At 41.1% G+C, this 26762-nt stretch overlaps 1 protein-coding gene across 1 annotated transcript in view; it reads right to left on the reverse strand.

Moving 5' to 3' along the window:
- Positions 1-12886: 12886 nt before the first annotated feature.
- BRIX1 (biogenesis of ribosomes BRX1) overlaps positions 12887-26762 on the reverse strand; it is a 73927-nt gene continuing 60051 nt past the window's right edge. Inside the window, exons 5-10 of the mRNA XM_069220710.1 lie at positions 23621-23670; positions 23386-23459; positions 23186-23236; positions 17130-17231; positions 15537-15665; positions 12887-13755 (exon numbers count right to left, since the gene is read on the reverse strand). Coding sequence (XP_069076811.1) covers positions 13504-13755; positions 15537-15665; positions 17130-17231; positions 23186-23236; positions 23386-23459; positions 23621-23670 — 658 coding nt within the window. The 3' untranslated portion in view covers positions 12887-13503. The remainder of the gene's footprint in view (positions 13756-15536; positions 15666-17129; positions 17232-23185; positions 23237-23385; positions 23460-23620; positions 23671-26762) is intronic.

Genomic DNA, 26762 nt, shown 5'->3' on the forward strand with positions numbered 1-26762 from the left:
TGGCTACATAACATAGATAGCGCAAGCTGCCAGTCTCTCAGGAATTCCAGTATGTTACCCGTACCAGCATGAAGCCTGAATAATCCTAGACATACACCAGGAATTGAAATGCCTCCAATGTCTTTCATACAATTTGAAAGTGCTTTGACTCCTGGAGTTCTGAATGGACAGCTACATCAGCAGAACAACCCAAGATTATAGCCTATGCCTTTCAATTTCCAGACCTCCAGGAAGAGACGTCGTAGGGCATTGACCAATAATAGTGGAAAGTTCATGGGAGAAGGGGAGATTGGAACAATCAAGGGAGAGTTAATTGCTTTCTGCTGAAGTAGTTAACAACAAGCTGCTCCTATCCAGTTTTGACAGCTACCCTGCTCAGCATAGCATAGAGATGGAAATGCATAAAGGGCCCCCTTGGGTCACAGGAAGCTCATAGTATCTATCCACTGTCCAAGATGGAGAGCGTGATAGGAGACAGCAGAATCAGAGAAGAAAACAATTTTGTGGGGAGGCAAACCGCTCCAGTTATGGCATGCCCAACTTTTCAGGAAAGGATGGGGACAAAAACACATGGTCACAGAGGAAGGGAAAACACAACTCTGTCTGCTAGCCCTCTCTCCATCCTGGAAAGATGGATCACTGACAGAGGAGAAGGTTCTCATCCACCCAGATCCCAAATGGTTCCACCAGCTGGGTTAGGCTGGGGCCTCTGGAGCCACCGAAATGGCTCATGTAAGACATTGGGCCGATTATCTCTTAAAACCTGAACTGCATGATCTGAACAGCAAATAACAGCAGGGCTTTGCACACTGTAACAATTTATTTCTAGTTTGGAAGAAGTTTTATGCTTTGTGTAGGGGCACTGACTCTAGTCTGACTTTCCTCATTATGGCTTCTTATCCTCCTATGGTTGGCATCCATTGCCGGTATCCACAGCTTAGGAGGAAATAATTAAATTTCCCTGGTAAGATGGGAAGGATCTAACCAACAAGAAGATTCAGAGACACTCACAGAACTGGTAAGCAAAATTTGTAGTTCTCAGTCTTTGAATTCCAATAACCGGATCTCCCTAGGTGCCCACCCTATGTAGTGCTCACCATTTCACAGCAGTTTGGAGAGCTCCAGATGAAAGAGAAAAGGAAGGATTACATCATCTATGGGGAAAGACGAAACAGTACATGGAGTAAGAAGAGAGGTGAAAGCTGCCATTAGCGATGGCACAAAATAAGAATGCAAGATACCAGGGAGTAAAGAGTATGGTTAAGAATAGAGCATGTACTGGAGGGGACAGGAAAGAGAAGAGCCACAAAAGAACATGGAGAAAGGAGAGAGTTCAGAGGACAAGAGGGAGACCAAAGTACATTGAGAAAGAGTAAAGATTGATGAGGAAGGAGGAAAGCAACAATGGTGTCAGGGGGAGGAAGCAAAAAAAAAAAAAAACAAGAACAGGAGGGAAGTTGTTTTAGCCAATGCAGTGACATGAAGCTTTTGTGTTAAAGTGCTTCACAAATATAAAATTAACATAACCCCATTGCATGGAACACCACCTGCAAAGTCAGACAAATTTAGAAGATTAGTTGCTAATGAGAGATAGGGACCTGGGTATAAAATGGTCATTGATCCCAAACTGTTCCCAGAGATCTTATATTTAAAGTTCGATACTGCTATTGCTCAATGAACTGTGTATGCATGTTGTGTCCACAGGTCTTCCTCAGCCTCACCCAGCTAAACAACAAGCATTTGCAATGCAATAGGTCTCACATTTGTGCGAGTTAGAGCTATTGGCGATGTAAATGACAATGTCTTTTACCTTTGTGTTTTGGTTTGGATTGTAGTTGATATATGAACAGAGATGCAGCTGCAGCACTATCTAGAGCAGTGGTTCCCAACCTGTGGTCCTGGGACCCCTGGGGGTCCGCAAAGGCTTCTCAGGGGGTCCGCGACAGCTAAAAAAAAAAAAAAAAAAAAAAAAAAAAACAATTAACAAATATTGACAAATTAGGTCCCAATCATCCAGTAATGATTCAGTGGGGGTCCCCGGATTCCAATGATGATTCAGTGGGGGTCCCTGGGTTCCATTAATGATAAAGTGGGGGTCCACAGAAGTCAAAAGGTTGGGAACCACTGATCTAGAGGACTAAGAATGGGGAAATCACCACTGGGAACAGAGACACAGCTGCAGCACTTCCTAGAGGACTTAGAATGGAGGAATTCCTGACTGGACCAGAGAAGCAGCTGCAGCACTTTCTAGGGGGCTAAGAATGAGGAATTACCACTGGGAACAGGAACACAGCTGCAGCACTGCCTAGAGGACCTAGAATGAGGGAGCTACTGACGGGAACAGAGAAGCAGCTGCAGCATTATCTAGAGGACTTAGAATGAGGATTTTCCACTGTGACCAGACACAGCTGCAGCACTGCTTAGAGGACGTATAATGGTGGAGTTACTGATGGGACCAGAGAAGCAGCTAGCAGCACTGTCTAGAGCAGGCTTCTCCAATGAGTAGCTTGTGAGGTACCAGTAGCTCTCCAGCCACCTATGTCTCTCTTCTGTGTGCAGCTCAATCTACTAAATTAAACGTTTTGCTTATGAGAATTATTATATGTATGCCAAAATTGAAGTGTTTGAGAAACAAAATATTTTTATATTTTCAAAATTCATGTGCTGAAATTTATAGAAAAATGGTGGAATTTCCAAAATGTATTTAAAGCATTTGAGTGCAAAATATTGCAGCATTGAAAGGCTTATTACTCATATTTTCTAGGTGCCTTCCAGGGTGTTGCAGCTGTGGATGTTAGATTTTACCTATCTAGTGGCATTCCAAATTAACAAAGCCTTTTTGACATTACAACTGGCAACGCTGCCAGACGCACTGAGGTTATCACTGTTGGGTAATGTTGCATGGGATGGCCAATAATGTAATCTTGTCTGATACGTTCACGATTACAACTCATTGGGCCAAATGTATAAAAAAAAAAAAAAAAGCGCTTGCCGAGTTCTTAATAGCCAATTTTTGCGATTTGTTATTAGGAAATTGCAAACTGCTATTTATTACAGTGTGTTTAACACTGTTAGCGATTCACAGTGGGTCTTAATGGACCTGCCTCATCAATATTAATGTCTGTGATTGCTTTATAAATAGATCATTTTTTTTGTAATGCAGCCCCTTTCCCTTAAAGGAAAATGGGATGCATTACAAAAAGAAAACTGAAAAGTTTTCTTAAAATTTTTTAAGAGCTCCGAAAAAATGTTTACACTCCCATTCACAAAGGGGAAGGTGTCTCCGATAAGTTGGTGGTAACTGCGATAGTTTTGCGATCGCATTACCGGTCATAACACAATCATACATGGCCCTGCGAATCGCTATTAGGAAGGGACACCCTTGGCACGCCCCTTCCTCATAGCAAGTCTCAATCCCTAATTTGCGAGTCGGTAACAGGTTACCAACTCGCAAAAGAGCGGATGGTACATGGCAAAAAGCCATGCAATCAGTAAAAGTACTTCATACATCTGGCCCTAAGACCATTAGTAACTTGGAGCCATAAGTAGCTCTTATTACAGGAAGGTTGGAGACCTTAGAGGGCTAAGAATATGGAATTACTACTGGGAACAGAGACACAGCTGCAGCACTGCCTAGAGGATTTAGAATGGAGGAGTTACTGATGGGACCAGAGAAGGAACTGCAGCACTGTCTACAGGTGTAAGAATAAGGAATTACTGGGACCAGAGAAGCAGCTAAGCTAGCAGGACCTACAATGAGGAATTAATACTGGGACCAGCGAAGCAGCTCGCAGCACTTCCTAGAGGACTAAGAATGAGGAATTACCACTGGGGCCAGAGAACTGTCGTAGTGTGGACTCTTGCCCTGGGCAAGACTGCTGGTTTAGGGATGACAGTACTTATGTATGTAGGTGACTATGCCCGTCCTACATCAAGTCGCAACTGTAGTCCCAACCCTTCCGGCTCACTAGCAGTACCTCACCAACAACCCAAACAGTCAAAGGTGATTTGTGGTAGCCTTTACGCATGGACTCAAAAGTATGACATTTCAGGGAATGCCGTGGTTAAACGGAGATTACCCCTTTCTCACAAATATATTACATCTCAACCAAACGCAGGCAATAACAAAGATGCAGTAATGTTTCAATAGTTTTTATTCAACATAATGTGGTAAATCATATTGGCTGCAATGATTAGGATAATGAACAGTACAAGAGATAGAATTGTAAAGACGAGGGTCATTATTATGAAGACCCCCACCATCTTGTATTAGCATAGGCAGACATGAAGCGTATCATATGTCCGTGTTCCCTATCATAATAGGCCTAACCTTCTACCTAGAGGAGAGCTGGATATGTTCAACCTAATCTGCCAATGCCATGTCCCTGGAAGGAGCTCCCAACATTGGTTACTGAGTATGAGGTCTCGAGCTCAGACTTCGGCAGAACACTAAGTCCGGGTCAGTGTCAAGGTGACATGTAGCATCGAGAGCAGCAATGGTATCTGGTCGGAATCCCTCTGATTATCTGTGTAGAGTGTGATGTATTTATACAGATCTACTTGGACCCCTGACATAGGTTGTTCCAAAACAATAGATAACGCTGCATGCTTGAGACGGTAGTTTCTAATGTGAGCCCCTATAGTTTGTCTTTCTTGTACGAGTTGACGCCTTAGTGAGGTGACACTGATAACATAACTCTAAACAAAAGGGCCTAACTATAAACAAGGCAGCCATCTTAGAATATTTAATTAAATAAATGATCTAAGACAGAGCAAGCTAAGTAGGTTAAAAATCACTAGGTGACGGGGGCACGAGTCTGCAAGCAAAAAGCTAAGCTAACTCCTGTTATCCCATTAAACCAAACTAGGATTCACTACAGAACCAGCTGCAGTACTGTCTAGAGTACTTAGAATGAGGAATTACCACTGGGACCTGAGAAGCAGCTGCAGCATTGTAAACAGGATTAAGAATGAGGAATTACCACTGGGACTGAGAGGCAGCTAGCAGCACTGTCTAAAGAACTTAGAATGAAGAATTACCGACGGGACCAGAGAAGCAGCTAGCAGCACATTCTACAGGACGAATGAGGAATTATCACTGGGACCAGAGAAGCAGCTGCAGCATTGTCTACATGACTAAGAATGAAGAATTATCACTGGGACCAGAGACGCAGCTAGCAGCACTGTCTATAGGACTTAGAATGAAGAATTACCACTGGGACCAGAGAAGCAGCTGCAGCATTCTCTACAGGACTAAGAATGAGGAATTACCACTGGGACCAGAGAAGCAGCTAGTAGCACTGTCTAGAGAACATAGAATGAGGAATTACTGACGGAACCAAAGAAGCAGCTTGCAGCATTTTTAAAGGACTTAGAATGAGGAATTACCATTGGGACCAGAGAAGCAGCTAGCAGCTGTTTTTTAGACGACTAAGAATGAGGAACTTCCACTGGGACCAGAGAAGCAGCTGCAGCACTTTCTAGAGGACTTAGAATGAGGAATTACCACTGGGACCAGAGAAGCAGCTAGCAGCACTCTAGCAGAGGCACAAAACCTGAAACCTTTGGTGCCTTTTCTAAACACGGTGTTTTCATTGGCGTGGTGTGAACACATTGCTATGGACAACCAAAAGAACACTAAGGCTGCAATGTCCAGTCGGAAGGAGGGGTCATCACACGTTGTAAAAGGAGGAAGCATGAATGAGTGTAAACAGTGTGATGGCCAACAAAAATATTCTCTTAGTGGAATCACCTTGGAAAGAATTAAGCACACAAAGGAGGGACATTTAGAAAAATGCACCAATAAAAGGAAGCATTTAAGATCAGCACAACAAAGAAGGAATGGAGTTTGTGTGTGGCTAAAGCCCATAGACTGAATACAGCATGTCTTGCAGACAGCACATAAGCACTGCCTAGGCTCGACCTACAAATGGGATTCAGTGAGACATTTGAGGTCTAATCTCTCTGACCTCATTTGCACGAATAAATCACACTAGAATGCACTCCTGTAAGGCAAAATCATTTAGGAGACTTGGTGTTGTGGCCACTGCATATTTACCAGACAATATATGCTTGGTTAGTGAATGCTGGTTGTTAGAAATGGGGTCTCTAGTTGGCAGCGGTATACATCCTTGTCCAAGTAGGGACCACAATCCTAGTCAGAGTAAGTCACACACAATCCAAATCATCCTGTGCCCACCCTCTGGTAGCTTGGCACTGAGCAGTCAAGTTCAACTTAGAAGGCAATGTGTAAAGTAGTTGTGCAATAAATCAAACAGTAACACAGTGAAACACCACAAAAATACACCACACAGGTTTAGAAAAAAATATATGATATTTATCTGGTTAAAATAAGGCCAAAACGATAAGGATTGAATAAACACAAGTTGAGATATCACTTTTGCAAGATAAAAAACAAACAACAAAAAAGTCTTAAATCTTAGAAATCAACAGTTGTCTTTTGAGTAAACAAAGTACCTGGTTTGCATAAAAAATAACACGCATGAAGATCGCAGAGGATGTGATGCATGGAAAAATAAGGTGCCAGTCAGATTTTCCTATGCGGCACAGGCGATGCGTCGTTTCTTTCCACACTGCAAGGGGCTTTGCGTCATTTCTTTCCACGATGTGAGGGGCTTTGCGTCGTTTCTCGGCACACAGTCTTGGTTCCTCACTGCGATGCAGGGATCTTTTTGACTCCCAGGGACGATGTGGGAAAGTCCTGGGTGCACTGGAAGAAGTCACAGGAATTGCATTGATCGGGTAGGGCGACTGTAGAAAAGTACCATCTTGCCTGGCATGTTACCCCCATATTTCACTGTATATATGTTGTTTTAGTTGTATGTGTCACTGGGACCCTGCCAGCCATGGCCCCAGTGCTCATAAGTGTGCCCTGTATGTGTTCCCTGTGTGATGACTAACTGTCTCACTGAGGCTCTGCTAACCAGAACCTCAGTGGTTATGCTCTCTCATTACTTTCTAAATTGTCACTAACAGGCTAGTGACCAATTTCACCAATTCACATTGGCATACTGGAACACCCTTATAATTCCCTAGTATATGGTACTGAGGTACCCAGGGTATTGGGGTTCCAGGAGATCCCTATGGGCTGCAGCATTTCTTTTGCCACCCATAGGGAGCTCTGACAATTCTTACACAGACCTGCCACTGCAGCCTGAGTGAAATAACGTCCACGTTATTTCACAGCCATTTACCACTGCACTTAAGTAACTTCTAAGTCACCTATATGTCTAACCCTTACCTGGTAAAGGTTGGGTGCTAAGTTACTTAGTGTGTGGGCACCCTGGCACTAGCCAAGGTCCCCCACCTTGTTCAAGGCAAATTCCCCGGACTTTGTGAGTGCGGGGACACCATTACACGCGTGCACTATACATAGGTCACTACCTATGTATAGCGTCACAATGGTAACTCCGAACTCTAGTCTCTAGCACAGACCCGGGTACTGCCAAACTACCTTTCCTGGGGTTTCACTGCAGCTGCTGCTGCTGCCAACCCCTCAGACAGGTTTCTGCCCTCCTGGGGTCCAGCCAGGCTTGGCCCAGGAAGGCAGAACAAAGGACTTCCTCAGAGAGAGGGTGTTACACCCTCTCTCTTTGGAAAAAGGTGTCAGGGCTGGGGAGGAGTAGCGTCCCCCAGCCTCTGGAAATGCTTTGATGGGCACAGATGGTGCCCATCTCTGCATAAGCCAGTCTACACCGGTTCAGGGATCCCCCAGCCCTGCTCTGGCGTGAAACTGGACAAAGGAAAGGGGAGTGACCACTCCCCTGACCTGCACCTCCCCTGGGAGGTGCCCAGAGCTCCTCCAGTGTGCTCCAGACCTCTGCCATCTTGGAAACAGAGGTGCTGCTGGCACACTGGACTGCTCTGAGTGGCCAGGGCCAGCAGGTGACGTCAGAGACTCCTTCTGATAGGCTCTTACCTGGGTTGCTAGCCTATCCTCCTTCCTAAGTAGCCAAACCTCCTTTTCTGGCTATTTAGGGTCTCTGCTTTGGGGAATTCTTGAGATAACGAATGCAAGAGCTCATCAGAGTTCCTCTCCATCTCTCTCTTCACCTTCTGCCAAGGAATCGACCGCTGACTGCTCTGGACGCCTGCAAAACCGCCACAAAGTAGCAAAGACGACTACTGCAACCTTGTATCGCTGATCCTGCGGCCTTCTCGACTGTTTTCCTGGTGGTCCATGCTGTGGGGGTAGTCTGCCTCCTCTCTGCACTAGAAGCTCCGAAGAAATCTCCTGTGGGTTGACGGAATCTTCCCCCTGCAACCGCAGGCACCAAAAGACTGCATCACCGGTCCTCTGGGTCCCTTCTCAGCACGACGAGCGTGGTCCCTGGAACTCAGCAACTCTGTCCAAGTGACTCCCACAGTCCAGTGACTCTTCAGTCCAAGTTTGGTGGAGGTAAGTCCTTGCCTCCCCACGCTAGACTGCATTGCTGGGTACCGCCTGATTTGCAGCTGCTCCGGCTCCTGTGCACTCTTCCAGGATTTCCTTTGTGCACAGCCGAGCCTGGGTCCCCGACACTGTAACCTGCAGTGCACGACCTCCTGAGTTGTCCTCCGGCGTCGTGGGACCTTCTTTTGTGACTTCGGGTGAGCTCCGGTTCACTCTTCTTCGTAGTGCCTGTTCCGGCACTTCTGCAGGTGCTGCTTGCTTCTGAGTGGGCTCCTGGTCTTGCTGGGCGCCCCCTCTGTCTCCTCACGCAATTGGCGACATCCTGGTCCCTCCTGGGCCACAGCAGCATCCAAAAACCCTAACCGCGACCCTTGCAGCTAGTAAGGCTTGTTTGCGGTCTTTCTGCGCGGGAACACCTCTGCAAGCTTCTTCACGACGTGGGACATCCATCCTCCAAAGGGGAAGTTCCTAGTCCTCTTCGTTCTTGCAGAATCCACAGCTTCTACCATCCGGTGGCAGCTTCTTTGCACCCTCAGCTGGCATTTCTTGGGCATCTGCCCACTCACGACTTGAGTGTGACTCTTGGACTCGGTCCCCTTGTTCCACAGGTACTCTTGTCTGGAAATCCATAGTTGTTGCATTGCTGGTGTTGGTCTTCCTTGCAGAATTCCCCTATCACGACTTCTGTGCTCTCTGGGGAACTTAGGTGCACTTTGCACCCACTTTTCAGGGTCTTGGGGTGGGCTATTTTTCTAACCCTCACTGTTTTCTTACAGTCCCAGCGACCCTCTACAAGCTCACATAGGTTTGGGGTCCATACGTTATTCGCATTCCACTTTTGGAGTATATGGTTTGTGTTGCCCCTATACCTATGTGCTCTCATTGCAATCTATTGTGACTGTCCATTGCTTGCATTGCTTTCTATTGCTATTACTGCATATTTTTGGTATTGTGTACATATATCTTGTGTATATTTGCTATCCTCATACTGAGGGTACTCACTGAGATACTTTTGGCATATTGTCATAAAAATAAAGTACCTTTATTTTTTAGTATATCTGTGTATTGTGTTTTCTTATGATATTGTGCATATGACACTAGTGGTATAGTGGGAGCTTTGCATGTCTCCTAGTTCAACCCAAGCTGCTCTGCTAAGCACCTTTTCTATCAGCCTAAGCTGCTAGACACCTCTTCTACACTAATAAGGGATAACTGGACCTGGTACAAAGTGTAAGTACCCCTTGGTACCCACTACAAGCCAGGCCAGCCTCCTACAGCGCCGCATTGAATTTTCTGTCACATGGCAGGCGCTGCATCAATTTTCCACTCGGGAAATCTGCTGCATCATTCCGGTTCGGCTGTGCGTCGATTTCTTGGTCGCACAAAACAGACTTCTTGTTTCTAATATAGATTTAGGGGCATATTTACCAAATGATCACACAGTACAGAAAGTCACCTTGCTGATTGCGGTGTTTGATAGGGAAAGCGCAGAAATGCGTCGTAATTACCACTGTACGCCGCATTCCTGTCTTTTCCCTGCACTGGCGCCCAATGTGCTGCCTAATGCACTATAGTGCAAGGGTGACAGAATTGCAGACAGGATTGTTTTTGTGCAGGAAGGGCATCGTCCTGTACAAAAACAATCCTGAGAGGCATTTTCCTGTTTCTATATGGGCTGCAGAATGCAGCACACATAGAAAGAGTAAGTAACAAGGAGAAATAAAGATATTTCTCTTCGTTATGCCTCACCTTGGGAGGTGTAGGATTTTGACATTCCCAGGTCTACCAGAAATGGTAAATATGGTAGTGCACCAAAATCCATGGGTGGATGTGTGGGAACACCCACGCTCCACCCATGGGATACCTTCCCAGAGCAGAGTAACACAACGCCACAATTTATGGTGCGTTGCATTACTTTACATTTATCAAGCCAGGCAAGACCCCACAAGGTGGCCTTGCCTGACTTGATAAATCTAACTTGAGATGTGCCGATCTTCCACCCCGTTGTGTGGCGCAAGAGCAGCACAACGTTTTGATAAATGTGCCCCTCAGAGTATGTTGAGTGGGTGCTCCATGCTTATTATTTGATAGCTTTCCTAATGCTTGCATTTATCCCACTCAACGGGCATTTCGGCCTGAATGTGTTTGGTTGACTTGTATTTTTCCATGGTTGTTATTAAGCATTATACAGTGCTCCCACAGCTTCTTTCCTACAATCGTCATTTTCTACAATAAAAAAATTAGGCAAACCCATTCCCCCCAAAAAACATACCCAGTTGCCTACCTACTCCCTTCACTCTCCGACTTTCACCACTTTATCGGCTTGCAGCCACCTTTAAATGATTTTAGCCCATTTCAAGATGGCCACCCAGGACGTGTATGCATGGCAACCATACTGGAATCTTTTTTCCTTTACTTTAAGAAACAAATAATTCCAAAAGAAGCACCACATGTGTGCATGCCTACCAGCCATTTTTGAATGAGGTTGCTAAAATAAAAAACATTCCAAGATTTCTGCAACGTGTATGCAAGCACAGTGGCCAACTTGGAATGATTTATTTTGCTTTAAGAAAAAAGATTCCAAGCCGGCTGCTGCAAATGCATTGGCAAAGCCAATAGGTCTGCAACCCTGTGTCACACACAAGAACTATGGTTTTGCCAATAGCAAAAACTTGGACAATATTACCTCAGTGAAATAGATATGCAAAGTGTCTGTATATAGAAGAAATAGTGGCAGTTTCAGATTAAGCCAGAGGTGTTCATAACATGGTATAGCAGGAATATGTTATTTTGCAATGTTTTTAACCAACCGCCATTGTTATGACAACTGCAAAGTATTCTGTTTTGGCTCTCTATTATGCAGATATAGAAAGACCAAAAACACAAGAAACGTGTGTGTTTGTAAAGAGTAGAGTTTGATCAATTTTAAGTTTCAAAATGGATTATGTAAGTTAGTTCTGAAGTAAAGTAAGTCTGATCTTGTTGGGAGGTCGATTGTGCATTGCCCAATTCTAACATGAATTTTCTATGCACGCATCCAGATCCAGGTCAGTGTCTTATCTGGCTTAGTAGAACTCCATGAAGGATACTGCAATCAGTACATTCAAACGTATTATATGGATGGGCCTTTCAGGCAAGGTAATGCAGGGGTTCATTACTAATCACATCAACCAAGTGCTCTTGATTGGAACACAAGCTAACAGAAACGACTGATCGCCTGTGGAATAGCTCTAAGGGTATACACTGGGCCCAACACCCTCAACCACTTCATGAAATGCCCAGAAACACTTTTACCAAAAAAAAGCGTCATGATCCATCAATACACCATACACACTACTTTACCTAAAATTTTCTACTGTTCAGGACATTCACCAATTCAGGACCTTCATCAAAATCATTCAGAATTGGATGTCCATCAACTACCTAAGCCTCAACTTGCGGCACAATTTCGCCTGTGTGACAACAGCAAAACCACAAGTTAACGTGGCTCTCCAAAATTAACTTGGAAATCTGCAGTCCCCAGAAGACAGCAAATGAAAAATCACTTGAATGCATCCAAACACCAACTTATCCTTCAATAAATACAACAGCAATGAATGAATAAATAAATGTTACCAACTTTCCCTTTCACACATGAAAAGACTAAACACCATGATCTGCAAAGCACTGTCAATGCTGCAGTACGTATGCAAGGACTAAAGAAACTAAGATCATTTCATCCCAACCATAATGGAACCATACTTGCTCCACCTCCAAGGCCCCATCAAATTAAAGATCAACTGCCTCACTTACAAGACAATAGCCATAACCAGTGACACATTCACCCCCTCAGAACAGAGAGCATTACACTGCCAGATTGGCACGCACACATACTGGGAATAAGAGAAATTCAGGATGTTAAAATGTACAGGAGGAAAATGAAGACACAAGTGAAAGCCTATGCTTCTAAAGTTTAACTATCCTTGGTTAGATGTCATGATAAACAGACATGTTAGATTTGTTTGTAAATCAGAAAAGAAAACCATCCTGTTATATCAAATTGGAGAAAGTGAGATTCCACTAAATAATGTGAAGACTGTGGTTTGTAAAGTCTGTGCTATGAAGATCCCAAATTCCTACTTTACACAGCTCCACAGTTTGCACATACCTCCTGGAGCCATTGTTCTGCCATGACTTTCTTCCTGTCTCCTTGTTCTTTTCTCACCATGGATTTCTTTTACGAAACACCATGTTTTGTTTTACTAAATGACCAAAAGTGGTTTCTCCTGTGTATTTGAGGTAGGTATCCTGAGATCAGCTCAGTGGCACCATATTACAACCTGAACCTAAAATAATAAACGCCAACATGTGCTTTCAAAGTTACAATTACTGCTGATATATTATTTGCATTAGTAAAATTCTTAAGCCATTTTAAAACAAAATCCTGTAATTCCATTAATGTTTCTAGTACATAATTAAGAGGCCAAACAGATGGGTGGTCAGCAATGTGCAGGAGTTCTGCAAAACCTTATTTATTATGTTCTCCTTATAAATATAGGTGTTGCTCCAATATGGAAAAGAGTAGTACTCTGCTTCTATTAGTTACACACTTCAAAAGATGTTTTAGGATTGAATACTGACCATATTTAAACAGATGGACAGGCACAACACTCCATTGTGAAAAGAATAATTAAAGTAGCCTCTGGAAGTGGGTGGAACTAGAAGTCAGTGCATAATAGTCCATATAGCATGGATGAATGGACGCCTTGGGGCTAAGTGTGAATGCATGAAAGAAAACAATATGACTGACTGACGAAGTGCCAACCTTCAAGATGCCCTATTGACATTGTATACACAATGTGTATATGCAACTGATATTCACAAAATTGCATACTTAAGTTGGTTATAGATCGCAATTAAATTATGAATGCCCATGAAGGAATCAAGCCCTGACTAGTCTTGATCCCAACTTTGCATGCTATACCATCTCCGTGGATAAAAACATCCATTCTCGTAAAAAAAAAAACAGCTTTATCTGATGCTCCGATTTAAAGATTCAACTGTAAGAATCCATCTAATTTCCCAAATGCAATTCCAATCGTCTTTTAGAATCAAACATTCTTTTTCTTCATCATTCTCTGCCGCTTAAATTCTTTGCCTTTTTTCTTTGGTTTGAGCGGCTTCTCTGGTGGACTGGTCTCTATCTGCACTGGCTTCTCCTCAGCAACGGTTTTGAAGACATCCTCTGTGGGATCTGCTGGAATAACTGTTTTCCCTTCATTCTGTCTCATTTTTTGCAAGTCCTTCATTTGCTGTTTCTCTCTGAATTTAGCTGCTGTGTTCAAACGTATCAACCGCCGATGCTAAGGGAAGCAAACAACACACGTTAGATACCTACTTTAACTTCAGTATGCTTAAAAAAACATTGAATTAAACATGCACAAATTGGCATTACATTTGCAACATATTAATGTATCTTAAGAGTATTATTTTCAGAAGGAAACATTTAAACACTGGTTTTAAAAGGCTGTTTCCCACTCAATGTTTAAGTCCACTATCAAAGACTTTAGTGCAGAGAGGGAGCAAGTAACAGTTTAACACTGGTTTGCAAAACCCAAAATGTATTGTGATCCTACGACCAGTACACACCCGGAGAAGGCATTACACTGATACACTGTCACGTAACAAGACACCTACTTTGATATAGAACACCGTATTAGGTGTCAGCTCAATTTACAAAGACGTGTTAGGTTTAATGATAGTAACAGTGAAGGTTGTTCTTTGACATTTATTGTGTATGTAAATTGGATGATATTGTCAGGAATGAGAATTAAAACTTTTCCTTACACATTACGATAAAATCTTAAGTTGAAGGAAAATAAAACTGGGGAAGGCATCTTAACTACAGTGAATATCCATGACTGGTGGTCAAGCTCTCTACCCTTCAAGATAAGATTTCATATGTAACAGCAACAGCTGTGCGGGCAATTGAACCCTTTCAGCTGCTAAGCTATATCCAGACAGGAGATGGAAGGAATGTCGGTATTGATCTTAATCACAGAGGATTACTCTGGGTCATTTTCAGTGTATTGTTTTTTGCAAACCGAGCTACTCCAGCATCATATGCATCCTGGCAGATGCATCAACTCAAGAATTCTTGTTTCTATTGGAGTTATTCTCAATCACCCATATCGTGCAGTAATCAGCAACAATAAAAAAAAACATTGAGGGATCCATCAATCAGCATCCCTGAAATTGCAACTCAATTTCTCAGTCACTTTTGTAGTGCAAGTGATCTTAGTAAAACTTAAGTACAAATCTAGTCAAAGCTCCACAATGGAAATGAAAGGAGCATTCCTTTGTTATCACAACGCTCAAATGGAACATGTGAAAACAAGAGAGCAGCACAGACTGATACCAGGCCAACATAAAAACTAAAATACAACCAGGGTGTCCCATAGTCACAGAGCGCCTTGTGTAATTCTCAATGATGCTGCTCATGCTCTCACTGCTAGTTGGTTAACGAACTCTGCACTGCTCTTGCCCGATGACAATCTTTTAACGAATACAACTGTTACAAAAATGTGGCTGATGAGGATGGTGAATAAGAATGAGTTTTTTTTTTTTTTTTTTAACTCTGTACGGACTGTTGCCCGGGTGGTCCTCAGAGCTGACCCATTTAACAGCTAATCCCAACCGTCCTCCTGCACTCCAGTGTGAACACTCCCCACACTCACACGGAAATATGACTGGACGATCATCCACGTGACGCACACAAAGACACCCACTCAGTCCCAAGACATAAAACAAATCACTTTATCAGTCCTGCTTTAAAGTTAATTATTTACAACAAACGCATGTATAATAAACAGATTTCAATGGGAACTTAAACTACGTTAGACGGGAAAGTGGCTACATTTTATGGTAGGCCATGAACTATAGTATCATTCACATTTTAGCTATTATGGAACAATATCAATTAACACCATTTGGTTGAAATGAATATGTAAGTGTTGTCCCCTTACATACACATTTCAACCTAACATTCTATAGGTGCTCTACTTGAATGTGTTCACTTCATCAACCTCCGACAGATGAGATGCAGGGGTTAAAGTCAGGATTCAGATGGTTAAAAGGGATTTACCATGTTTGGAGACGTATAATGTGGGTTTTCATACAAAGTCGGCCCCCCGAAGCTGCCTTGGAAAATCTTTATCAGATTCAAAACGAAGCGAGGACCAATTTCAACAAGAGCCCCATCCTCTTCAATAATCTGGAAGAAAAAAATGCCATCATCAGACAAACAACGGTTAATACAAATTGTGTACAGGTCATGTAAGGGGCAAGTCTAGGTTTGTTCTTGCATACCCACTCCAGCTGTAAATCACTGCCAGACTTACTCCAGCACACACAAACATCCCATGAATCACCATAGGTCACATGCCAGAATGAAGGAACAAAATATCGTCTAACAGAAATATTGTCCTAAATGTGGATTACAAAAAAGTGTATTTTGATGTAGATTTTATATCATTAAATCAAATGGCGGTGATACTTTAGTAACAATATTTAGGACACAGTATTTGTGCAGGACAAAGTTTCAGTTATCATACTCTGGTACCCTACCATCATCACATTCTCATAGCGTCATCCACACAGCAAAGTAAGCTATGCCAAAACACATGCCAAGTCACAATAACGTTCTTACTTTCTAGCACTGTAGATACCATGATAACAAGGGATTTGTTTGCCTAGAAATTAATTGATCGGCTCATTTCTGCAGTGTTAGTGGAGAAATCTATAGATGCCCAAGTCCTCTGAAATTGTGGTGAAAAGTGTGTAAAGTAAGGTCATAGAGGACAACAAGATTTCGACCAAACAATAATGAACGAAGACGCAGGGGAGGAAACACATATAGTGGGTGGAGGCAGTGAGTGAAGGTATTATCTTCTTCTATAATTTAACTGCAAAGACTGGGAAGATACTCTCACTGAAGAAAGACTGGCGAAAGTAACCAAATGGAAAGAAGAGAGGAGGTGAAACTGTAGAATTTAAAACCTTCTCCAGAGAATGGCACAACTCATTTAGGGAAGAGGTGGTGAAGAAGTGCTGATGCATAAAAGTATGTGTCGCAGAAGGTGGCCCAGGTACACCCAAGCTGAATAGACAAGGGAAATAAAATGTTCCTCGAGTTTAATATTATGACTGGTTAGAAACATATTCATAAATCTCTCGGGGGTACTGTTATAATCCAATGAAGAGACAGCAAGACAAAGTGAGGATGTCGAGACACAGTGATTAAACACAAAGCAGGGTGGCATAATAGTAGGACGTAGCTTAATTACAGGGGAAGAGTTTTTGTAGAACGAGTCAAGAAACACATTTAAGGGGGCAGAGAAGAGATTCACATTGCAGCAAGCGAGTGGATTTGAAAGGCACTAAAGTCCATTTAGATGGAGAGAGTAAAGAAACTGGATAAAGGATAAAAAGGCGTGTTCCTTAACTAGGTGAGATTTCCAGCATTCTTGAATGCATAGCAAAGATCCAAAGGAGAGTGGTTAAAACCTGTAGTGAAGAAAACAGGGCAACTGTGATTCATAATGAAGGACGTCAGGGAGAAATTAAAAGATTAGCTGGTTTAGTGCTTTTCAGAAAAGCGGAGAGTTCTATTTTGGACAGTAGGTAAAAAGGAATAGAGTGAGACCCCTATGGCACAAAAAATGTCAACACAACTAACCTGAAAGTTTCGGAACCAGATCCTGTTATCTGTTACAGTGAAGCTGAAAACGTGATCTACGAATGGCTGACTTTTTGGGTGATAGCGAGGTGTGGAAAATATCTAAAGAAAAGAGATGGAAACATAAAAACAGCCAATACATTTAAATTAACAACAGAATCTGCAAAGACTGGACACATAACGGTCTCTTATTCTGTCCACTACAATGCTCATTAAATGCAGTAATCTAGTTTCCCAGCACTAACACTGAAGTAAGGGGTCACAGAAGCACACTGGAAATACATGCCAATCGTTTATCTATTGTTAAACTGGTGGCAAGTTTGAAGAAAGACATTTAAACTCTTTATAATTCCCCCACATATACCTTTGTTAAAAATAAAAAATAATAATGAAGGTTTTCATTTTTGAATAGTGTTTTTGGCTCATTAGAGAAGTAATTTAGCTTCAGTAGACATTACTGTTCCGAAGCGAATTTTTCTGGATGACTTTTTTAAAAAGGGTAGATGTGTTGCAATGATGATGTAATATTTCAGGAACCATGAGACCCACCTACTTCATTTTTGAGTCAAAACATAGGTTTTGGAGGTCAAGTAGTGTTATAGAGGCAGAAAATAACTCCTCAGAACAACCCTTCCACCATTTTCCAAAATGGCATCTATAATAGAGGAAGAAAAGACATATAGAGAAATTAAACAAATAATAATGGTTTTTAATCATTTTATGTATACGTCAAACAAGGTTTATGATCTGAATATGAAAAAATTATGTTTATGACTCCTATTTTTGACACATTTTCACAGTTCACTTTGTTTCGGCAATCGCTCGTGGTACATTTGCAGAAAGTTAACATCTGATAAGAGCATATTGATAAGGACACCTTTTTGCGGCACAGGTTGTATAAGTACATGTACGTGCATGTTCTGTGGGTACAGGCTTTGGAAATGTTGTAGGTGTTAGCACCCCATCAATATCTTCCCAACCAAAATCACACCGATCTTTCCATACATATGCTTTAGCCAAAACATTTACACATCTTCAGACCAAGTAGAACACTCTTTTAATGTGTCCAAGCACAGAATAGGACACCAGTGGGAAGTCACTTAGCAGGACTGATCTCTTGAATTCATCGTACCGAAGATCGTCAAACATGTGATGGTCAGAACTCATTTTCCACACACACACACAAGGTATGTTGACGTCTTTAAAGTCACATTCTTTTTCTGTCTCAGCAAATCCTTTTAGAAACTTCACTGGTTCTGCAGTTAAAGCTCCAAGCTTTCTTCCAATTTTGCCCATAGCGTCATCACCCAGAAGAATACGTGCCTTTGTAAGAACACTGGGCATCTCTCGGTCAAGTTTCTTGTACAGAATATGAAGCTGGATTAAGTGTCTTTTCACGCCTGTTCCATAACGTATCCATAACTGACAATCCTTGACTTATGAACATCACAACAAATCTAGGTAGCACAATAATAACATCGGTGTCATTTGACAGCACGACTCCTCGAGTGGAACCATTTCAAACAGCCCACTCCACAAGTGGCACAACACAAAGGTCAGCTTCTTCCAATTTGCTGTTAAGTTCTCAAACAATATAGCCTGCACCTTTTGAATATCTCTCTGACGACACCAACTGTTCACTGACAATCATTCCACTTCCCTTAATTGGAAATTCAGTGTTCACTGAAGTGTTAATGTTTTGGTGAGTTAAAATGTCCAAGTTCAACTTGCTTGATGTTGATGACCAGAATTTATCCAGTTGCACAGGTATAGGTGTCAAATTCTTGATGCAGGCAAGGTCAATTATTCCACTTGTAGACCTTCGTCTGATTCTTTCACATGCTTTACATATTCTTTGACAGCTGACAATGTGCAGTTCTTGCAAGGTGCACACTGACTTTGAAATCTGTAGAACAGTCTGAACGACCTCCCCGAAGTTTTGCAAGGATGAAATCTTGACCATTCGCAATTGTGACACATACTCCACAACAACAGCAGTTTTCAATGAAAACACCTTTTCGAATTGAAATTCTTCGCATGAAAGCTTTTTTTTTTTTTTTTTAGCTCATATAAGAGTTTCACTGCTTCACTGGTTTGGTTGCAACATCTCCATCAAATAATGCAACAGAATGTCCTTGTTAAATTCACCCCTTTCTTCTGCTACATCCATTTCTCTATGTGCTTGCAAAAGTTGTTTTCTTTGTAACTGGTTTTGTAGTGGCTGGTTGGACAAAACTCTTACTATGGCAATTAAAGCGTGGAAGTTTAGCTTTAATTAATATGTAAAACAGCTTTTTCTCTTTCAAAACAAATCTCTTCTGCTTCAGTTCTGTGTATAGTTTCGATCCATGTTCCAGGACATCTAGTAGACATGTCCATATATTGTTATCCACATACTGTTTAGTTATGAAGGTGTGTAGTATCACAGGCTTAGTCATTTCAAAGGGGTCTCCTCACTGCTGCATGAAATGAAGGACGTCAACATGTTTTTGAAAATGTTCCTCTCTCTTTCCCACAAGTTTGTGGTGAGGAACAGTTCCATGATGGTCCAATAATTCTGAATTTCTCATCTCTCTGTAAACATTGAAAATAGAAAGGACTTCACGGTAAACTAGCTGCCACTGAGCAACATTTTCACTTTTATGTGTCTGACCAACAATTCCTTTGGAGCTTTTCTGTGATCTCTGGATCGTCTGTTCCAGCATCTGGAGCCACAGTACTGAACCTTCCTTATTTGCCTTTCACAACAAAATGTCTTTGGATGGGTTTTCTGTAAAGGTATGGTTTTTTCATCTCTAGCTTCTTCTCTCTTTCCAAACACCAGGACCCATATCTCAGGTAGTTTATGTAACTGAATTTGCGACACACAGTAATCAGCAACTCCTTAGGCTTCACATGCAGTCCCAATCACCTTCCCAATCAGCATGTACCAAGTTTTATAGTAGAGCTATCATGTAAAACATTTCCCCAGTACTTGCAAAGTTCTGATTTTTCTTCACATTCTTTGACAAACTCTATAAATTTGGTTTACAGTATACTGAACACTGCCTGGCTTTGCATTATGTCTTTTGAAAGAAATGCAACCTGTGTCTTGTTCACTTCCGAGATATGATATGCAAAACCTAATTTGTCATTCTTTTCCAGAAAACATTCCAACACAATGTTTCTATAGCCTCAAATATGATGAGCATACCTTGTAACGAACAAACACAATATGTTTCGCTCAATACTGACTGGACAGTTTTGCTTCCAAAAATTTTAGCCTCAATAATTGCATTGTCTATGCCACATTCACTGAGATAACTTCCTGCATATCGCAACACAACTTTTGTCATGTGGAAAATGCCCATCATTGGATAAAGATCATTAAATTCAACTAGACTGCTCATAAAAATGTCAGCTACAATATAGAAAACACCTTCATTGCAGAAAATTGGCAGGATAGGCTAGTCTTCAAGCCAAGCACGCACATTTTGGAAATTTGTTTTAAGAGCTGTGTATACTGTTACGTAGTTTGAGAGTGGAGATGGTATTCCTGGTAAAAGCCCAGCCTTCTTCAGTGGGACAGTACTCTAGGAGATCAGAGCATGAATTCCAGCCTAAAGATGAACTGGCTTTTCTTCATCCTTAAGTCTGCACTGAAAAAGCGAGATGATAACTTCAGTTAACTCAGCTTTGCGGACCCCAGCATCAGGTAGAAGCAGATCCCTGTCCATAGCTACTTTGAAATTTTCTGGTAGATTGGTACATGTTAATGGCTTGTAGTGATTTCGCACTCCTTGGCAAGGCAGTTGGGTTATAGGTTTGCAGCTTCATTTGTTTATGCCTACAGCTAACACAGCTTGTTTTCCAGCAGCTACTTCATTGGTACAGTCTTGAAAAAAGAACCATGACAGTATCATGTGTGCTGGATTTTCCAGAAAAAGAAGAGCTGTTGTCTTCAAAATTAAAATCATCAAGAGCAGCAATTGTAAATCCTTTCCTGGTAAAGTGACTTGGAAGTGGTGTGCTGTCAGATTCACAGAAGTTTACAGCATCAGCTGCTAACAAGTTCCTTCTCCGTACTATATCATTATAACTTGTTGTTACACCAATCTTATTCACTGAAGTGATTCGCTATCCACTTTTGCACTTGTCATAGATTGCGTGGGCATCATCATGTGTAGTGGAGTTTTCTTTTTGCTGTGATGTAATTCATAAAACATGATTTGGAAAAGACAGTACGTTTGCACAGCATAAGCCTGTTTGTTCATAGGATTTTCTTCCACTTCTTCGCTTATACCTTCAAAGCCATCATCAATGTTGTAGGCTTCTGTTCCAAACTCAAGATCTCCGGGGCTTCACAAAATTTGAAATTAAGTCCAACATCTTACATGACATTTCTTAAAATGGCTCCTGACGATTTTACTGCATCCTGTGATCTTATTTTGGCAACAAGAACTTCAAGAGTCAAATCAACTGAGAACACCATAATTGGCTCATTCTTTTTGTTAGACTGACAAAAACAAATTGTCAGTGTACATTCTCACCAGAAAAATCTCAATTTCATTATTATGGACCAATTCAGTTTCATCAATGTTGACCATTATTTCTCTGACCTCACTGAGACTGAACCCGTCGCCAGCACCCAGAAGAGGTTTTTAAAACTTAGTTTTCTTTTTCAAAGTGTGCAAACTTAACAGAAGGCTAGTCTCATATTGCTACTGGGAGCTCAATGTACATTCATATTTTCGCATGCAGTTCGGGTGGGCATACAAATCCGCTGCAAATACATTGACCTCACTGTTTAGATCAGTTACTCGGCTGAAAATTTCATCTTGGAAGAAACTAGCTGCAGATAAAAAACATGCTTGCCCTTTGAGACTCACATACTCTGTACTTTGTGCTTTCATCAATCTCTTTGGCCCCTGTTCTGGCTAAACCACAGATAACATCCTGAAGATCCTCTGCTTTCTGATCAGTTGTTGAAGGTGGACGTGGGGTAGCCATCAATCTTGTAAGTGGATGGGCATTGGGTTTGGTTGTCGTCGCTTTCTAAGAAGACTTGGCTTCTTATTGGGATTCACTGGTTTCTGCTATTTTTTGACAAATTGTTTCCAGGCTCTTTTCTACTGTATATGACTTGTAGCACTTGCTGTTACAATGATAAAGTATTTGATCCTCTTCACCCATCAGTTTCAATCTTTTGTTAACTTTGTCTTGCCGTATTTCTGCAGCATCTCAAAAGTATCTTCTGTCCAGCAACAGTTGATGTTACCTTTTCTTTTGGATTAGTTTGGCATATGACACATTTTTCTTTGTTGGAGTGCTCAGATTTTGTAGTTAACAACACTCTGTCACAAGGTAAAGAGCCTTTGCTACCACCTGCTTCGGTCATGTTTACCAATTTGAATCAACAGAAAACCTGAAACAAAAATAATATTCAAATAAATCACCAATATGGTGGCTAAAAAACATTGTAGAGTCGCCATTTTGTAAAATGGTGGAAGGGTTGCTCTGAGGAGTTATTTTCTGTCTCTATAAGACTACTTGACCCCTAAAACCTAAGTTTTGACACCAAAATGAAGTAGATAGTTCTCATGGTTCTTGAAATATTACATCATCACTGTAACACATCCATTTTTAAAAATGTCTTCCATAAAAAATAAAAATAATTACAAAAAAAATTGGCCCGGATTAGCAATGTCTACCCAAGCTAAATTACTCCTCTAATGATCCAAAAACAAATCAAAAATCAAAATCTCTGGACAACAATGTTTTACAGAGGTATATCAAGGGGCCAGGACAATTGGCCTTATCCTGGTCGTACGTTTAGCTTAGACTATTATTTCAAATGGGCAGATTTACCTAATTGCAGCCTTAGACATTTTGAGGTGTGCTCCAATTTGTAGTATTGGCAAGTTCTCAATGACTGCATTTAAAACCTTTTTTTCCCCAAACTATTTTTTTTCTAAATGCTTTTTAAATAACATTTTTCCACCTAAATGCTTACAAAGTAAATTTATGCCTTGAACTATTAGCCCAACACCCTTACAAATATGAGTAATCAAACCAACCTGAACAAAAAGCTCTTTTAAAAGGGCATAATGAGGCTCCTTATCAAAGATCTGTAAAAGAGAAAAAACGTTTAATATAATCGAAACCCCAAAACTTCCTCTTAAATGTCTGAGCTGATATAACAATTTTTAACATACCATAAAAATTGTTTTAAAATAAACATAGCTAAAAGGTAAGCTTAGTTGACCATAGAACGTACCGGGTCAAAAGACAAGAGTGGCCGGGAACCTTTCAGGCAGTTTCCAGTCATCTTCAGTTCTGCGAGGGTGTGAACTTGAGTAAACCAAAAACTGGGCGTAAGTCACTATTTTATCCAAGGTGGTTACAATAATCATATTGTAAATGCAGACACATGCAACATATATATATAAATAAATAAATATAAACACACACACACAATCACCTGCAAGCTGTAAAAACAGGTTTGTACTTACTATTCTGAACTAAAAATTTAGCTGATGGGCCTTGTGGAGAATTTGAAAACCTGGAAGAACAGAGACAAATAATTATGTGTACAGAGTGGCTTAGCTACTAATGAAGGTTTCATAATGAGAATACAGGAGTCAAAAAGAATGATAATCCTGAAAAAGTTATATTAGTTGTGAAAGAAAGTGGAAACATGTTAGAGCATGATTTTTCGGTTCCTGAAACAAACTTAAGATTTAACGTATTCTCCGAAGAACCTTTCTCTCAGCAGAACACAAATCCATGCTTTAATAAGAAATATTCCACACTTAAAAACAATTTCTGCAGCTATATTGGTATGGTCATTTCTCAATGTTACCAAACAGTAAACAAGCACTGCCGAAGCTAACAGGGCTTGCCTTCTGACTTGGTCAGTGCTTTTTGCTCATCACATATAAACATGCATGCATCATGATTCTACAGCAGCCCCAGCAGGAAGATGTGCGTGCAATGCTATGCATGTGAGGTCACAAGGCAGACAGTTTTTCTTTTGAGTTTACTGTTCCAAGATGGTGGAAGCGGTGCTTGGGGTAGTAACAAACAAAAAAGTATTTGATAAACTTTGGCAAATCCAATAGGCCTCACCGTTTTACTTTGCCAAAGTTTTTCCTGATGCTGGTCGGCATGGACAAAATGAAAAGTAAACTGATAACTGCTGATGCTAAGCAACATAAGCAAAAAGAGAAAACTGTGCGATGAAATTCACATGCACAGGTGCTGTCACATGTGCATGTATGCATTAATGATGCTATGGTGGCCCACCATGACATGTGCAAGCGACACCATGCATGGGAAAGTATGAGTCATGATGTTTTGATTTACCATTCCAAGATGGCAGATGTCCATATTTGAGCTGCAAATTAAAATAAAATATATAAACAAGTGTGAAAGATCATTATTTAGAGCGGGTGGCCTGGCACAAATTTGGTGATTTAAAAAAATAAGAAAATAAAATTAATTAAAAAGGAAAAAAATACAATGGAATGTGGAAGGCGAGGGAGCAATCGTGCAGCAGGTGCATTTGTAAATAAATACTGCCAAGCAGTGGAAGCCATGGGGACATGAAGGGGTGGGGGAGCAACTGAAAAGATAAGTGAAGGGTAACAGATAGAAAATCACCAACAAAGCCAAAAGGTGGGAATGTGAATGGAGAAGCAGCACGAAGGCAAAAAATACACAAGCACTCCTATGAAGTGACAAAAGAAAAATAAGTACCCAGATATAAAGAAGCTATGCTCTCGCAAAGGGACAAAAACACTAAATATAAGGAAAGTCATCAAATGAAAAAGAAGCAAATCAGACGGACAATTCATTATTATTTGGCTGACCTAAAGCACACTCCGAGTATCCAATAGCTTTTCAACCGCAGACAGGTAAAAACAGTCTTTAGGTGGGACCTAAAAAGACAATAGTGTCTGCAGACCCTAGAATGAAACTCATAAGGATCCATAACCAGGGCTCCGACTCTACCAAGAGGGTATTTTATGCTCATGCCAAATAGTGCTAGTCAGTTTATAAAATCCTGCAAAAAAAAAAAAAAACAGCAATAAATACCATTAAGGGCCAATACCAAATGCAACAGGAAACGTAGAAAAGCTACAAAAAGATCAGCCAAGCAGGATAATACGGTTTTCTTTTTGGTTTGACTTATGACCAGGTCAAACAACTGCAATATGGACTGTGGTATGCCAAGCACAATTGATGGGTTTGTGACTGGCTTGTTAAGAAAGGCACGCAAGTGTTATGCCTCAAAGGGATTCAACGTCCGCAATAGTTTCCTGCTGTTTTCAACTGTTTGCCACCTGTAGAAAGTAACTTATGTCTTGATGGCATATCAGTGTGCTTGTCCGATTATGGGAACAAATCATTCATCTAAAAGTGCTCTTCCCTCCATCTTACCACATTATGAAAATGGATGGTATGTGACCTACTGCCTGCTAAGAATGTGAATAAAAAACAGCTAATGCAAACACTTGACTGCTGCAGAGGGATTTACAGAGTTTGCTGTGAAATGCCAATATACATTTGTTCTCTTGATGGCAGCAAAATAATGATAATTAGGAAAATATATGTGTAGTGTAGAAAAGAGTATGTGGTATAGTTAATACACACAAACTGCCTGTTCATAGCACATGTGAGGCACCCAGGGAGGAACTTGCCGTGTTTTATCTTGTTTCTGTGTACATTGCCATGATGCTCAGTTGCCATTCTAACCTGACCTATATTGTCATCTAGTTGCGTCATCTTGCTATGTGCTCTGCACCAATCAAGGGAGTTATTTGGGTAAAATCAAAATGTTTTTTTTAAAATACATTCAAAATGCAGTCTGCAAACAGGACTCCCAGATGTATCAATACACCAATCAACAGGTTTCTTGGGTATCCATTCGGAAAAAAAATGCACTATAGGAATTTAATTCTTTACATAATTATAGCCAACATTTGATATAAATGCTTTGTAAAAGAAATGTTCAGGACTGGACATACTGCACACTGTGCACGGAATGATCTGAAAACCATACATTTCAAATTTAAATCCAAGAGAGATCCAGGTGCTTAGTTACAGCACTACATATTCATAATTATAGCAAGAATTTCAAGAATGAAATCTGCGTACAGACAACACTGCATTCAAAGAGGCCAAGGATGGAATGGGTCAGGCACAGTACTCAGTGTGGTTACCTACAAGTGATTTAAAGAGGACAAGAAACTGGAGGGCATGAAGACCAAAGACTTTCATCATCCAGTGGACGGGATTTCTTCAAGATGAGACCAAGGATTGATTTGTCATGGACAACAAACTACTTTCTCTAACTTCTGATGTAAATCCTCTAAGATCCAATTCATCTGACATTATTCTAGATAGACCCAGTCACCATTTTAGATTATGGAGGTTGCCACCTTTCACCATTCATGCAGAATCATTGTCATATCTGCTATTGGCACAGATGTCGTCTGACTTTAATTTTTTCAAGAATTGTGAAAGGGTCAGTTCGTCTGACTGGTGACAGATATACCACCTGACGCAACTTAAGTCTAGGTCAAGTGCCTGCTTATCCACATATCTAGGTCAAATAAGAACAAAGTCTACACACAGAGTCAAAATAATGTA

Source organism: Pleurodeles waltl, chromosome 1_1, assembly GCF_031143425.1.
Source record: "Pleurodeles waltl isolate 20211129_DDA chromosome 1_1, aPleWal1.hap1.20221129, whole genome shotgun sequence".
Lineage (NCBI taxonomy): Eukaryota > Metazoa > Chordata > Amphibia > Caudata > Salamandridae > Pleurodeles > Pleurodeles waltl.